General features: G+C 41.2%; 1 protein-coding gene across 20 annotated transcripts in view; it reads left to right on the top strand.

Annotated features, from left to right (window-relative positions):
• The window catches only part of mapk8ip3 (mitogen-activated protein kinase 8 interacting protein 3), a 31,891-nt gene that overhangs the window by 4,480 nt on the left and 13,203 nt on the right, over positions 1 to 14,208 (top strand). For 7 of the 20 annotated variants that reach the window (XM_086288839.1, XM_086288834.1, XM_086288846.1 and 4 more), the window contains exons 2-17: positions 719 to 839; positions 1,587 to 1,657; positions 3,421 to 3,512; positions 5,285 to 5,308; positions 6,856 to 7,000; positions 7,711 to 7,939; positions 8,067 to 8,169; positions 8,381 to 8,499; positions 9,301 to 9,312; positions 9,827 to 9,844; positions 11,904 to 11,961; positions 12,193 to 12,345; positions 12,651 to 12,708; positions 13,433 to 13,584; positions 13,889 to 13,945; positions 14,035 to 14,205. In XM_086288839.1, coding sequence (XP_086144965.1) covers positions 719 to 839; positions 1,587 to 1,657; positions 3,421 to 3,512; positions 5,285 to 5,308; positions 6,856 to 7,000; positions 7,711 to 7,939; positions 8,067 to 8,169; positions 8,381 to 8,499; positions 9,301 to 9,312; positions 9,827 to 9,844; positions 11,904 to 11,961; positions 12,193 to 12,345; positions 12,651 to 12,708; positions 13,433 to 13,584; positions 13,889 to 13,945; positions 14,035 to 14,205 — 1,583 coding nt within the window. The remainder of the gene's footprint in view (positions 1 to 718; positions 840 to 1,586; positions 1,658 to 3,420; positions 3,513 to 5,284; positions 5,309 to 6,855; positions 7,001 to 7,710; positions 7,940 to 8,066; positions 8,170 to 8,380; positions 8,500 to 9,300; positions 9,313 to 9,826; positions 9,845 to 11,903; positions 11,962 to 12,192; positions 12,346 to 12,650; positions 12,709 to 13,432; positions 13,585 to 13,888; positions 13,946 to 14,034; positions 14,206 to 14,208) is intronic. The other 13 variants (XM_086288845.1, XM_086288841.1, XM_086288847.1 and 10 more) reach the window with 11 other exon arrangements.

The raw sequence follows: 14,208 nt of genomic DNA, 5'->3' as shown, positions 1-14,208 counted from the left end.
TACTGTGCTGCATGGGTCAGGGTGTGTTTTGCCACATTTTCGGTAACTCATTAAACTTGGTTAAATTCTTTAGTGACCTTTTCCCTGTAGCCGTGGAGATATTTCTACATGTGTCAATGACAAGTGTTGTTCATTCCCTGCAATTAATGCTTTAGGTACAGCATCAGCACTGGTTGTATTTTCAGAGTGCTGTTGTGTTGCAGTGCTTGCTATTTTGTGTAGCGTGTATCTGCTGCACGTTGGTGTTTCCAAGGTCTGTCTGCAGTCAGAGGATTACCGTATTAAGACTTTGTGGACTTGCGGAAAAAAGGACGTCATTGTGAGCAGCTTTATTTAAAAAAATGGAACAGGCAGCATGGCGGGGGGAGTAGGCAGCTCTGTGTTTCTGCCTGTATTGTGAGATAAATCTATTACAGACAAACTGTGAAATACTTTTACCATAATACACAGATACTACTGGCACATATAACCACATGTAAAGTGAGTTCAGTTTTCATTTTTTGACATGTGCACAAAAGCCCCGATGTATCCTGAAAACACACTGCTCTGAAGCTGATATGAACAATTATGTAATTCATAGACAATATGAAGTAAAATGATATGCTGTTTCCCTTCATATGAATTATAACAAAAATGCAAATTTTATGTGACCTTTCGCTTTTAGAGTCTGTAAATTAATTTCTTAGTCTATTTTTTTCTCTTGTTTGCCTTTTATCAGAAATTTATTGAATTTGAGGATTCGCTGGAGGCCGAGAAGAAGGACCTGCAGATACAGGTGGAGTTTTTGGAGCTACAGGGGAAACAGCTGGAGCTGAAGGCAAAGAACTATTCTGACCAGAGTGAGTGCATAGATGTCATGTTATATGCAGTGCATGTAGGACACCTGGCTCAAAGGGTGACCCTTATACCGAAGGTTGTACTGCTTACTGCAGGGTCCTGGGTTTGAGTCCGCCCCAGGCTGTCCTCTGAAGGTCATCGTGCTCCCGCTTTTCTCCACTGCCTTCCTGTCTACACTACACTGTCCTGTCTAATAGAATATGCTGTACATGTGGCTGCTGAGGCTCATTCAAAACACTGGAAATAGTGTTTAACAGCTGTGTGTGTGTGTAAGAAGGAGGACAGCAGGAGAGATAACACAGAGGCTCCAGGATACATTTCCACTGTAGTTTTGAAGGGAAGGCAGAAAGAGAAGTAGACACGCTCAGGATGTATTTTTAGACTTTGGTTGATTTTGAAATGAAACACTGATTTTCTTTGCTGTACATTATAAATACAGGCATCCAGTTAGCTTTGGGATTTATTTATTTGTATGTTTGCGGGGATCCACTGTACCCTTAATGTTTCTTTGTTTCTCCCCCAATGATTACTATATTAAATAGTGCAGCAATTTAAATACAAGCAGGCAAACATAAATTTGCAATCATTTCAATTTCATAACTTTGCACTCCTACTATGCAATCCAAAATGATACTTCATGTCCATTTAATTGGTGAAAGGTTATAAAGTGAGCTGGACGTCACTGCTGTTTAAATGTACTTTTGTTCTTGTTGCTGCTGAAGTTGATGTTGTGTCCGTCTGCTTCACAGTCACTCGGCTGGAAGAGCGAGAGTCAGACATGAAGAAAGAGTACAACGCTCTGCATCAGCGCCACACTGAGGTGAGCAAACCTTGGGCCCTCCTGTGAAATCACAAGAGTTAGATATTCTGCTGAACACCTACTCTTTTCTTTTTGATTTCTAGCTAGGATTTATTACACATTAGGCCCCATATCGGCATAATCCACCAAACATGCTCACAGTCATTTCAAATATTCATGATACTAAGCTTGAATGATACAGCCATCATGAGCGATGTTTCAGTAAAAGAAGCAGAATGGTGTTTTTTTGTTTTCTACAACTCAGAGTATCTAAATATGTGTGATATATGTGAAGTATTCAAAGCACTTTTGACCCCCATCAGTCTGGTTATCCATTAATTCACAAAACACAGTGTGTAGTAGATTATAGGTCAATCATGAAATAACTCTAATCTTTTATATTGTCAATGTATTTATTTAAAGAGGACGATGTGGTTCAACATACACTATATTGCCCAAAGTATTTGCTCATCTGTCTTCGCACGCATTTGAACTTGAGTAACATCCTGTTCTTAATCAATAGGGTTTAATATGATGTTGGCCCACCCTTTGCAGCTATAACAGGTTCACCTCTTCTGGGAAGAAGACTTCCACAAGTTTAGGAGTGTTTATGGGAATTTTTGACCATTGTTCCCGAAGCACATTTGTGAGTTCAGACACTGACGAGGTCTGGCTCACAATCTCCGCTCTAATTCATCCCAAAGATTTTCTGTTGAGTTGAGGTCAGGACTCTGTGCATCCTAGTTGAGTTCTTCCACACCTAACTTCCTCATCTACAACTTTATGGAGCTTGCTTTGTGCAATGGTGCACAGTCATGTTGGACCATCTGGGACCCAAAACTGTTCCCTTAAAGTCGTTAGCATGAAGTTGGCCAAAATGTCTTGGTATGCTGAAGCATTAAGAGTTCGTTTCACTGGAACTAAGGGCCTGAGCCCAACTCCTGAAAAACATCCCCACACCTTTATCCTCACTCCACCAAGGTTTACGCTTGGTACAGTGCAGTCAGACAAGTACCGTTGTCCTGGCAACCACCAAACCAAGACTCATCCATTGAATTGTCAGACAGTGAAGCGTGATTCGTCACTTCGGCTTGGATGCAGCTGTTTTCATGGAACTGTTAAACTCTCCACACATTGCTCTGAGCTAATCTGAAGGCCACATGAAGTCTGGAGTTCTTTAACGATTGAATCTGCAGAAAGTTGGCGACCTCTGCACACTATCCGCCTCTGCATCGGCTGACCCTGCTCTCAGTTCCTGTCATTCCCAATCGCTTCCACTTTGTTATAATACCACTAACAGCTGACTGTGGAATATTTAGTAGTGAGGAAATTTCATGTGTGAACAGGTGGCATCCTATCACAGTACCACGCTGGATTTTACTGAGCCCGTGAGAACGACAGATTCTTTCACAAATATTTGTAGAAGCAGCCTGCATGCCTGGGTGCTTGATTTTTATACACCTGTGAACATGGAAGTGATTGGAACACCTGAATTCAACAGTCTGGAAGGTTGACTGAATACTTAGCATTAGCACTATAGCATGCTACCAATATGGAGCATGAAACTGACATTTATAGCTATTGCTAATTTTTAACTCTTATTCCTTGCTGGGCTTTTACATTCATAATGCACAACATTCAGTTACATAACACCACAAGATACTATAAGCAAAAGTACAATAAATAAATAAATAGTGTAAAATATAGTGTAAGAAAGATAGATATTGCCCTGCTCTCCGGTTGTTCTCAAAACGATTTTTTGTTCTTGATTTCTTGGATCACAGATGATCCAGACGTACGTCGAGCACATAGAGCGGTCCAAAATGCAGCAGGCGGGGAGTAACAGCCAATCAGAAGGCACCGGCTGTGGACGATCGTGAGTGTTTTGTTTTTTCTTTCATTTATATTCTGTGTGTGTGTAATTGTCTGTTTCTGTGGATCTGAACTATCATGTTTTGCACAGATCTATCAGGCTTTTCGTGTTGCAGCACATTTCTTGTGTTGAAGCCGGCGCCGTTTGTCATCAGCCACACTGAACAGCTGCCGTGTCCCGCTAACAGAGAGGAGAGGCGATGTGCAAACAGACACAACAGTCATTATAAACCTCTGTGGAAAATAATTAGAAAAACGAAGGAAGTTTGACTTTAATGTGCCAGCTTGTTGTGTTGAGCCAGGGCCAATCCCATGGGCTCGACAGCTAGAAGAGGAGCGGGACATCTGGTGTAGCTGCCTACCTAGGCTCCAGATTAGTCACTTTTAGCAATATGTCCACTAACTCATAAAATACCCACAGTGAAAGGCATGCAAGAAGTTTGCTCCAGACTTCTGATACTGTAAATAATCAATTGAGTAAATGATGAGCATGCTTTCAGCAGTACCTATCTTTTAGTTTTAGTTTCGATTTTTTTAGCCTATTTTTCCTGTAAAAGGTGTCAAACTGTGAGATTCTTGCATGCAGGTTCTCTTGAAGTCTACCGAAAGACTGTGACCGACTATGTTTAGGTTACAGATGACCATAAAAGTCGTAGCAAAACCTTCAGCTTGCGGTTTTTCTTCTTTTTTTTTTAAACAGTGATATATTTGCAGGTTTTTAATTGAATCCATTTGTCCTTCTACGAGTGGATGTCCAATGTCAGTGGCTGCAAAATGAATCCAAAACATTATTGATTCAACCCCGAACAGTTGCAGAGATGGTCTCATGGTGATAATCTGCACCCTTTTTTCCCCCTTTCCTTTTTTGGCATTTGCAAAGTTTTGATGCAACTTTGTGTTAAGTATGCAGGAAAGATTTCCCTTCAATAACTTCCCTGTGATGATTATATCTGTGCTCCAGAGTCTCCTAAATCTTGTTGAAGGGTTGAAGTGAGAGAAGGGTTTGATTTGTAATTGTTCCAGAAAGTTTTCTTTTTCTTTCTGAACTAAACAAAACCTCCAGTATTGTCACTAGCTGCCATTTCTCCGAGGCTCTGATTGAGTTTGCTGTATTTTTGTTGACTTTTCCTCCTTTTTGGACATCAATTACTTTAATCGTCTTGCTGCCATTAAGCTGCTGGGACAGGACTTTGCTTCCGCTGGCCTTTCTTAACCATGACTGTGAACAAGCCAGAGCCCCAAAAAACTGAGACACTAGAAAAAGTTAAACACCAAAAAGTTAAAACACCAGATTTTAAACGTTAAAGAGAATATTTCATCTTCACCTCAGCTCATTTTTTCCTCACTAAGTAATGCAGTTACAGAACTTTTGACCAGTCGTGCTCAAAGCTTTCCATGCCACTGTGTATCGTGTATCTCTAAAGTCAATTCGGCTACAGCGTCTAATGAAATGCATCTCAATCCTGCAAGTCTTCATCAACTGTGCTTATTACTGGAGAATGCATGAGGACAGTGTTATAGGTGGTTATGGGAGTCCTGCTGGGGTGTTCAGAATTAATAAAGTGAACATTTGATTATCCGAAGCAGTTTTAAAGACAAGACAGTGAAGATGTGCAGAAAAAACGAAACAAACTGTAGTTTAACTAAATGTGTAAAAGTGCGTGTTTGTTTGTGCGGTGTTATGCGTCATGGCATGTTCCTGTCTCCTGTCCTTCTCTAATCAGTGTCTGTCTTGTCTGTCTTGCTGGCTTGCTCTCTGTGCTGCTGTTTGCACAGTCAACGACACACATGGAGGAAAAGGTAAATCCAACATGATTCCTCGACTGCCTCGCTCCGCTTCCCTCGAGTCTGAATTAAAAATATCCCTCCCCTTATATTTGCTGCGCTTCCACACTTTATGGATGAAAGTATTCCCTAATGCACTTAATTTGCTAGTTACCGATGCTTTAAACATCTATTTATTATGTTGGATGCATCAGTGATGTTGTACTTCAATCTTAAATTAAGGACTAAGGAATGGATCAAGGGTCATGTTAAGCATATTTTCCCGATATCTCCCCCTACCTTCTCCTCTTTCTCCCTCATGTGTTTCTGCCAGTCAGTTTGTCCCCCGTCTGTCTGTCTGCCTGTCCTGCTTGTCTTTTGCTTTGTTATATATAATTTTAAACATCAGGATCTGAGGTTGTTTTTTCTTTGGATGCTTTTTGTTGGGATTAGTGAGATCAATGCTGTCATGTCTGGGCAGTAATTGTGATGTTTAAACCAAAGGTTAGTGTAGCTTCACACAAACACATGGTGCAGCTAGTCTGGACCTTTCCAAAGGCAGCAACAAAGCCATAGCACATCTAAAACTCATTAGTTTACATGTACGGGGTTAAATCTATAAAAAAGCCAAGTGTTAAACCATCAGTCTGTTGTTTTAGCAGTTTTTGGAGGTCATGATGTGGAGCCTCTGCTGCTAGCTAAAACAGTTGGTGGATCTTTTTGCCTGTGGACTGAAACAAAATAGCACTCTAAGCTAAGCTAACTGACAGCTTCACCTTTATTGTACAGAGACAGCAACAAAGAGTCATGAATGAGAGTGTGAGTGACTGTCTATAGCGGCCCAACAAAAACTCCAGTCTGGCCCATTGGATACAAACTGTGGAGGGGGGAAAGATTTTGGACTAACTATACATTCATAGAGCTTTTTGTAGGGCTTTTCCTACTGATAAAGACCTCCCCAAATGCCATTCATACTATTCTAAAGCAGACAAGTAAGAGTTAAGCTATTAAAAGACAGAAACGTGTTAGCGCGGTTAGCTTGTTAATGCGTTGACGCTGTCCAGCCCCATGCACGGGGCGATCCGCGGTAACTCGTTAACGGAGATTTGCCGCGTTAATGCAGTCATGGCGTTAACGCCATTTTAAAGAGATTAACGCTGACAGCACTAGTTTTTTGTTTTTTTCAATGTTAATGATAGAAAAGCATTTATGTTTAGGCATTTTAGCATTTCATCCTGTAGAAAAACTGAATTGAACTGTTGAAGTGCACTTCTTTTTCCTATATTTAAGATATCTCTGGATTTTTAAAGGTGCAGTAAAAAGGCTTTAAATTGACAAAGGGTTGAGTTTTCAATAGTATGATCAAAGTGAATTGCATGTGGCCACGGTGTAAAGTGAGTTTGACATTCTTGGGCTATAGTTTAACCCAGGCACAGACTTAAAAAACTGGTTTTGCTTTGCATTATATGCCTGCCAGAGTGAGCTCCAGCACCCCGGGGGGGAAGGGCACTGAATATGATACACTGAAATAACCAAGAGGCAGTCTCACCTAATCTCCACCACCTCTGTGTCTCCTCCTCCAGCAGCAAAGCAGAGCGCCCACCATCGTTGAGCCTGTACCCTGATGGCATGGTACGTGGGGGACTCGGGGGGGCTAGGATGATTCCCGGGAAAGACATCTGGCAGGTCAGCGAGCTCGGCCACTCTACCTTCAGCTCTGCCTACCAGGTGGGACAGAAAATGGCCCTGTCCTCCTCCTTCGGCCATAACAGCAGCCTGGGGAGTGGAAAGGGGGAGAGGCTGGCATTACTGCTGCCGGCCACACCCACACGGACCACCTCCCCTCCCACGCCTGCTTGTGTCACTTTTGAGGAAATTAATTTTGCATTGGAAATCTCAGTTGTTGTTTTTTAATCTAATTAGTTAGGTATAAACGATATGTTGACCCAAGCAAGCAGGGACCGCCGTTAGATGTTTGTTTTTGGCTTCATGCAGTTTTTTCTTGTGTCCTTATTTTACTGTGGCGTTGTGAAGCTGCTTTTTGTGTCGTGTTTTAGTTTACGCTTTTACGCAAAGTTTAAGCTCATGTTTATTAATGTTCATATAAACTGACAGCATACAGTGCTTCATATGTTATCCAAGGAAACCCCATTTCCTTGAACTCAGTCTGAAACACACAATTTAGAATTTTAATATACTCAATACAATTTAAATGACTCAGCATAATTTTTTTTATCCACAAGAGTCTAATGTGTTTTGCCTTACATATTTAGCCCCGTCACTTTACCTATTTGTTATCTAAGATAAATGTTTAAACCCATTCCCAAAATAAAACAGCAGAAAATTCCCAACTTTACAATCAGTGAGCAAAGTAAGAGACATCCCCGGCCTTCTTTCATTGCACGATGCTCATATAATGTCATTTGTGTCTCACCAAGGAGGACGGATCAGAGTCGGACTCGGTGGCGGCCACACCCAGCAGCACAGGAAGTAAGTCCAACACACCCACCTCCTCTGTCCCGTCCGCCACAGTCACCCCCATCAACGAGAGCTTCCACGGGCACGACTTTGACGTCACGCGGCCTGGAAACCGCAGGAAAAGCGCTAAGCGTCTCAGCCGGAATATGGAGGTGCAGGTTTCCCAGGAAACCAGGAATGTCAGCATCGGTAAGAGGATGTCACTGAGCGTGTCCTCACTTCAGAGGTTTGAAGTTACGCTGCATAAAATGTCAGTAGATTGCAGAGTTGCTCACAAAACGTTCAGACAGCCACACTCGGTACTCTGCTCTTCCAGGTATGGGAAGCAGCGACGAGTGGTCGGAGTTTCAGGAGCTCATCGATTCTACACCAGAGCTGGATATGTGTCTGGACCCCCGTATTTATGGAGGAGGAAACAGGTACAAGCAACAGTGTAGCTGCTTTAAGCACACAGTGTAAAAGGATATCAACATCCATGTTTTCCTGTCAAAACAAAGACAGAAACAGGTCTAGAAATCCTTTAGGTGGTCAGAGCTTTGATGGATTAGTCCTGCATGTCAACAGCATTATATTATATATTTATTAAATAAATAAATATATGAAAAATAAATGTGTTTTCATGTGTTTCAGCCCCTCCCAGGGCATAGTTAACGAGGCCTTCGGCATCAACACAGACTCTCTCTACCACGAGATCAAAGACGCCAAGTCGGACATCATTGGGGATGTGGATGCAGGTGCTGAGCTGCTGGGTAAGAACAGGATTCTGGTTTCAGTATGTTTTGATGTATTCATTATTGACACCCTAATCCAAGAGCCCCAAAGCCTGAAAGATAAATCATTTTCCCATGAAAGTGCAATGCTGGTCAGCAGCACATGATTTACTTCAGAGGAGATACTTGAAAACAAATAAAAGCGCCATCTTTACCTCGTCCTCCCAGGGTGACTTTTACTATAAGCTAACAGGCCAATATGCCATGTTATTGCACTCTAAATAGAGAAAATAAGGGCAGATGCATGTGCTGTGTGCGCGTGTTACACAGAGCCAGCATTTGTATTTTCTTTGCACTGCAGGCTCCGAGCTCCATGCGAGGCTGTGCGAATCTGCCGCTGCACTAACTTTACATTCTTTGTCTTGCATGGGGCGCTGCAGCGCACGTCTGCATCACCACACAGTCATCCTAAAAAACACACAATCTCACACATCCATGCACTTTTTCTTTCATTGTTTGTCTTTGTTATACTTTGCTCTTGTTTTTACAGCAGTTTTAGGGGCAGAGGAACAGTAAATGGAGCAGATTTGAACAGATGTTTTTGTCACTTTTGTTCACATTACTCAGTTTAGATGCCCACTATCGCACACACCCCGTTTTGGGCTTATTCACACTGGGAGATTCTGGGAGATTTTGTGTATCAGTATTGACTCACTATCCCTGAGTTTTATGTTACAGAAGCAGGAAGCGCACTCTGACCCCGTCTCCTTGTCCATCTGTTAACCTCTCACCCATTTCCTTTTTTCCCCTTTTATGTGCTTCTGCCGGTGACACCCATAGGCGAGTTCTCAGGTGTGTATCTGAACACACGTTGGTTGGTATTGTTTTCTCTTAACTCTCTCAACTCCTCTCTACTTTCCAAAATCCACTTTTAAAAGTAGATGCTAATCAGTGGATATAATTGATAACAAAGTAACTTTGGAGTTATTGTGATGCTATGCTAGTAGATGACAAGTGTCAATTAGCAAGCAGTGCAGTGGTTTAGTTCCAGTCCTTTGAGGTAGCGGTGAAGTAGCAGTTAATATTTTATTTTTATAATATTTTATTACTAGAAGCCATCCCTGTTTAATTTTCAGTGAGGATTTCAGTGGTGGGTCCTTTCAGTGGGTCTTTCTAATAGATTTGATGATATAAAGGTCAGATTGTCCTTTGGTTCTGTAGCCATGCCTAAAAACCAAATCAATAAATGCTTATCAGCGTCTTCTCTCCTCTCTTCCCGTTCTTCCTTTTCTTTTTTCCATCTCTAATCTTCACCCTTTCCTCTTTTCTCTCGTCTCCTTTTCTTCTCTCCTTGTTTTGCTTCCAGTCCCTGATGATTTCTTAGGTAAGGCGCCCCATGCCTGCGCTCACATTTGCTTTAGCTTTCACATCCCTCTGTTTGTTTATGTTATGTGGCTTCTTATTTATATTTTCTGTCATTTTTTTTATTCCTCATATGCCTGAAATGTTATCATCCTTCGGTAATTGCAGTAAATCTTTCGTACATTATAGAACATTAAAATAATCCAGTGTTAAAGAGATGTTGCAGAGCTCTTATTCAAACAAATACTAAATGTATATATAGTGGAAGATATAATAACAAAAGAGAGTCAGGCAATGATAACAAATTAAGAAATGCATGAGCTCAAAAGCGGTCATGTGATAAAGAAAGTTTTCATATGACTGTGTGCAGTTCAAGAACTATGTGATTCAATCACCCTGTGATTCAGTGGGAATTAAGAGGGTCAGTAGCTGCCAAGCAAATGCACTTGACTAACTGATCATCGGCGAATGTGAGCACCTCCATCAAAGCAGAGGTTTTGGCAGTTTGCTGGTCTGGAGGAACGCTAAGGAGGAAAGACATCAGCGATGATCTTCGAGGAGTAAATGTTGATGCCCAACAATCTGGGAAAGGTTAAAAGGTCATTTCCAAACAACTTAATTCTACAGTGAGAAAGATGAAAACATTCAAGACAGATGCCAATCTTCCCATGAGTGAATGTCTCAGGAAATTCTATAGGCGTCTATAGGCATGTTAAATGTTACTGATAATGACAGTACAATTAGAAAAAGACTGAACAAGTATGGAGATACTTTCTCATATTGCACAGCACCAACAACTCATACCAGCTGTCAAGCACGGTGGTGGAGGGGTGATGTTTTGGGCTTGTTTCTCAGCCTAGAGACACCTTAAAGTCATTGAGTCAACCAAAATATTCTACAGTCAAGTGTGAAGCATCTGTCAGACGGCTCAAACTGGGTCATGGCACAGTGATTCCAAGCGCAGCAGCAAATCTATAACAGAATGGCTGAAAAAGTAAAGAATGAAGGTGTTGCAATGAACCAGTCCAGTCCAGACTCAAGGTTTTGACTGAAATGCTGTGGTGGGACCATAAGAGAGCTGTGCATAAACAAATGCTCACAAATTTCGATGACCTGAAGCAACATTGTAAAAAAGAGTAGGCCAGACTGTCATACAGAAACCAATTAATTCAAGTTATTGCTGTTAAAGGTTTTTCTACTGAATCATGGGGTCTGTTTAGTTTTTTCACAGGTCTGCATCGAATGATGTGAAAACTTTCTTTTTATTTCTTCAGGATGAAATTCTTTAATTAATTTGAGCTCATTTTAAATTTGCTGTCAGAAGTGTTAAAACATGACATCCTGATACTGAGGAGTTATTTTTCCATCCCTGCAGTGACATCACACACCACAACATAAACTTACACTTTTAATCCAGCGTATAATATAATCCACTAAATGTAACACCTATAAAGACCCATTGGCGTTTTTGTTTTGCTTGTTTTTGATGCGTTCTCATGTCTCAGAGTTTCTCTGAGTCGATGTGAGCTTTGCTTTTGCTTTTGCTTCCATGTTTGGGTTTTTTTTTGGGGGGGGGGGGGGGGGGTTTCAGTTCAGTTTGGGCAATAACGTCGATAAATAGAATTGAATTTTCAACACGATGACATGTTTATGCATGATAACGCTAATACTATAATCATTAAAAGATGAACCCTGAATTTTAAAAATTTTGCAACTAGTTTGGATTTTGTGTTTAAGGTGAAAATAACCTACTTTACTCTGTCTACATTCAAGACATAAATGATAAGAGCAATGAGTTATTTTTAAGATTTCTCAGTATGTTTCCAACATTTTACAGATAAGTTCTTTGTTAGCTTGACTTCTCCTTGTTGTGAATAGTAGAACTTCAATCATTAATAACTTATTAAACCTCTTATATGAAAACTCATCCTTTGTCCCACACTTACTTTGGTTTGCCTTGAAAGCAGCATTAACACATAAATGGTTTTCTCATCAATCAGTCGATTGAATAGATCGGCTTATAAATAAATTATGATTTTTGTTGTGGGGGAGTAACAGTGATGTGAATGTGATTGTTTCAGGGATGAGCAAGGAGTGGGAGAACATGCTGGCAGAGAACAAACAGCTCTTACAGACCAAGTAAGAGACTCGGTGAAGCCTAATATGCGCCTGATGATGCTAACGTCACACCCTTTCTGCATTTCATTCAAAGGAAACGCTGAAAGATTTGTTTTTAGTATTGAGACACTTGATCATGGTTACCTCCTGTTTTCTTATACAACATGTTCTTAGACCAAAAACCTACATGTGAATGTGAAATTGCAGCTGGTAGTTTCCCACTATATCCCCTTTCTGTCCTTTGCTTGGCAGAAATGCTCTAAATATTGTCAAAAATGACCTTATTGCCAAAGTGGATGAGCTGTCGGGGGAGAGGGAGGTACTGAGGGAGGAGCTGGAGGCGGTGAGACAGTCAAAGAACAAGGTGGATGCCAGAATCAAGGAACTCGAAGAAGAACTCAAGAGGTAAAAAATAGCAACGAATGTTTGAGTCCTTGCACAGACGCAGGATGCTGTGCTTGCTTTTGTGTAATTTAGACTTTAATAGGTTTTTTCACATGACACCCACCTTTAAGATCATCAGTAAAACAATCAAATCAACCCGCAGCAACATAAATGATTAAAATGATCTTAATGAGACATGCCGACATCTAACTGTTCTATTTCTGTTAGCTAATAAGCATCTTTAGCACTTTATTGAGTTCAAATGTTATTGTTTAGTAGTTGCTTTGGAGGAGTATGTAATCTGTGTTTTTGTTTGTTGGCTGCAGGTTGCGAGCAGAGGCTCTGGGGGCTTCTCGGGACTCCAAGGATGAAGTTGGTGATGATGTGAGTAGAACTGTGCCTGCCTCAGGCTGAACTACTGATGCGTTCATGTCTCTATACAAATATGAGAAGCAGAATAGAAAGTCTTCAGTTAGCTTTCAGACTGAAATGTCTAGTATTGGTTTGGACATCTTATCCTCTCAGATCTGTCTCATTACTTTGTGGCACAGATTCACCAAAGTGCTGGAAACATTCCTTAGAGATTTTGCTCCATATTGAAGTGACAACATCACACAGTTGCTGCAGATTTGTCGGCTGCACCACCAGCACCAGCGTTACCCAGGATGGATCCATGCTTTCATGTTGTTTACACCAAATTCTAACCCCACCATCCAAATGTTTCAGGACAAATTGACACAGTGGACCAGTCAAAGTTTTTCCAATAGTAGCACACGTAGGCTTTTCTGCTCTACTCGAGTACTCTGTACAACAATCCTCATTCACCCATATATACAAGCACTTTTTGAAGTACTGTTCCTATCACCTTCTCTTTTTTGGACCATTCTCTGTAAAACTTGGAGATGATCATGTGAGAAAATCCCAGTAGATCACCGCTTTCTCAAATACAGCAACGCGATTGGTTGAATAGATATTTGTGTTAACAACCAGTTGATTGGGTGTACCTAATAAAGTGGCCAGTGCATGCATATGCCACAGGCTAGTTTTAGGCTGATGTAGAGAGGGATTTCCAAATTAACACCACGTCTCTGTTCTTTCATGTGACCAGTTTTCATCGCCGATGCAAGACGGCGACATGACAATGACCCAGCGGCGGCGATTTACCCGGATGGAGATGGCCCGGGTGCTGATGGAGAGAAACCAGTACAAAGAGAGACTGATGGAGCTGCAGGAGGCCGTACGGTGGACAGAGATGATCAGGTAGACTTGAGAGAACAGGAAGTGAAATGCTTCTGGGCTTAAAGTCAACACAGAGTTTTCCTTAAATGTGAACCCATATTCTGTGTCAGTATCTTGTTGTTCTGAGGTGGTTTTTCTGAGTGGCATCATATTTTTTACGGCATTTTTAACTGTTTTTATTCAATTTTTGTCATTTTCTTATACTTTCCAGTTGTTTTCACTTCATGTGCCCTATTTATAATGTTAAAAGTGTTATATTATAGTACTATAAATAACTTTTATAAGTAGTCTTATTATTTTAATTTCATCTCTCTTTCCCCCTCAGAGCATCCCGTGAGAATCCTCCCATCCAAGAGAAGAAGAAGTCTACCATCTGGCAATTGTGAGATTCTGCTTTTAATCAGCTTTCTATAGTGATATAAAAGAAAAAGAAATATCCTAAGCAAATTTCTCTTTCTGTCCATCTTCTAGCTTCGCACGTCTCTTCAGCTCATCATCCAGCCCGCCGCCCGTCAAGCGGCCGTTCTGCAACGTCAACATCCATTACAAATCTCCCTCACCGGCCGGTTTCCCTCAGAGACGCAGCCACACCATGTGTCAGATCTCCACCTCCAACCGTACCCTGGAGTTCTTCCCTGAAGAGTG

The sequence above is a fragment of the Aulonocara sp. 'chitande type north' Nkhata Bay genome, linkage group LG4 (genome assembly GCF_057382095.1).
Source record: "Aulonocara sp. 'chitande type north' Nkhata Bay isolate Kocher_YH1m ecotype deep benthic linkage group LG4, A_spYH_male_GT1.1, whole genome shotgun sequence".
In the NCBI taxonomy this organism is placed as follows: domain Eukaryota; kingdom Metazoa; phylum Chordata; class Actinopteri; order Cichliformes; family Cichlidae; genus Aulonocara; species Aulonocara sp. 'chitande type north' Nkhata Bay.
The sequence above is the reverse complement of the archived record's forward strand: the minus strand, read 5'-3'. Positions and strand labels throughout refer to the sequence as shown.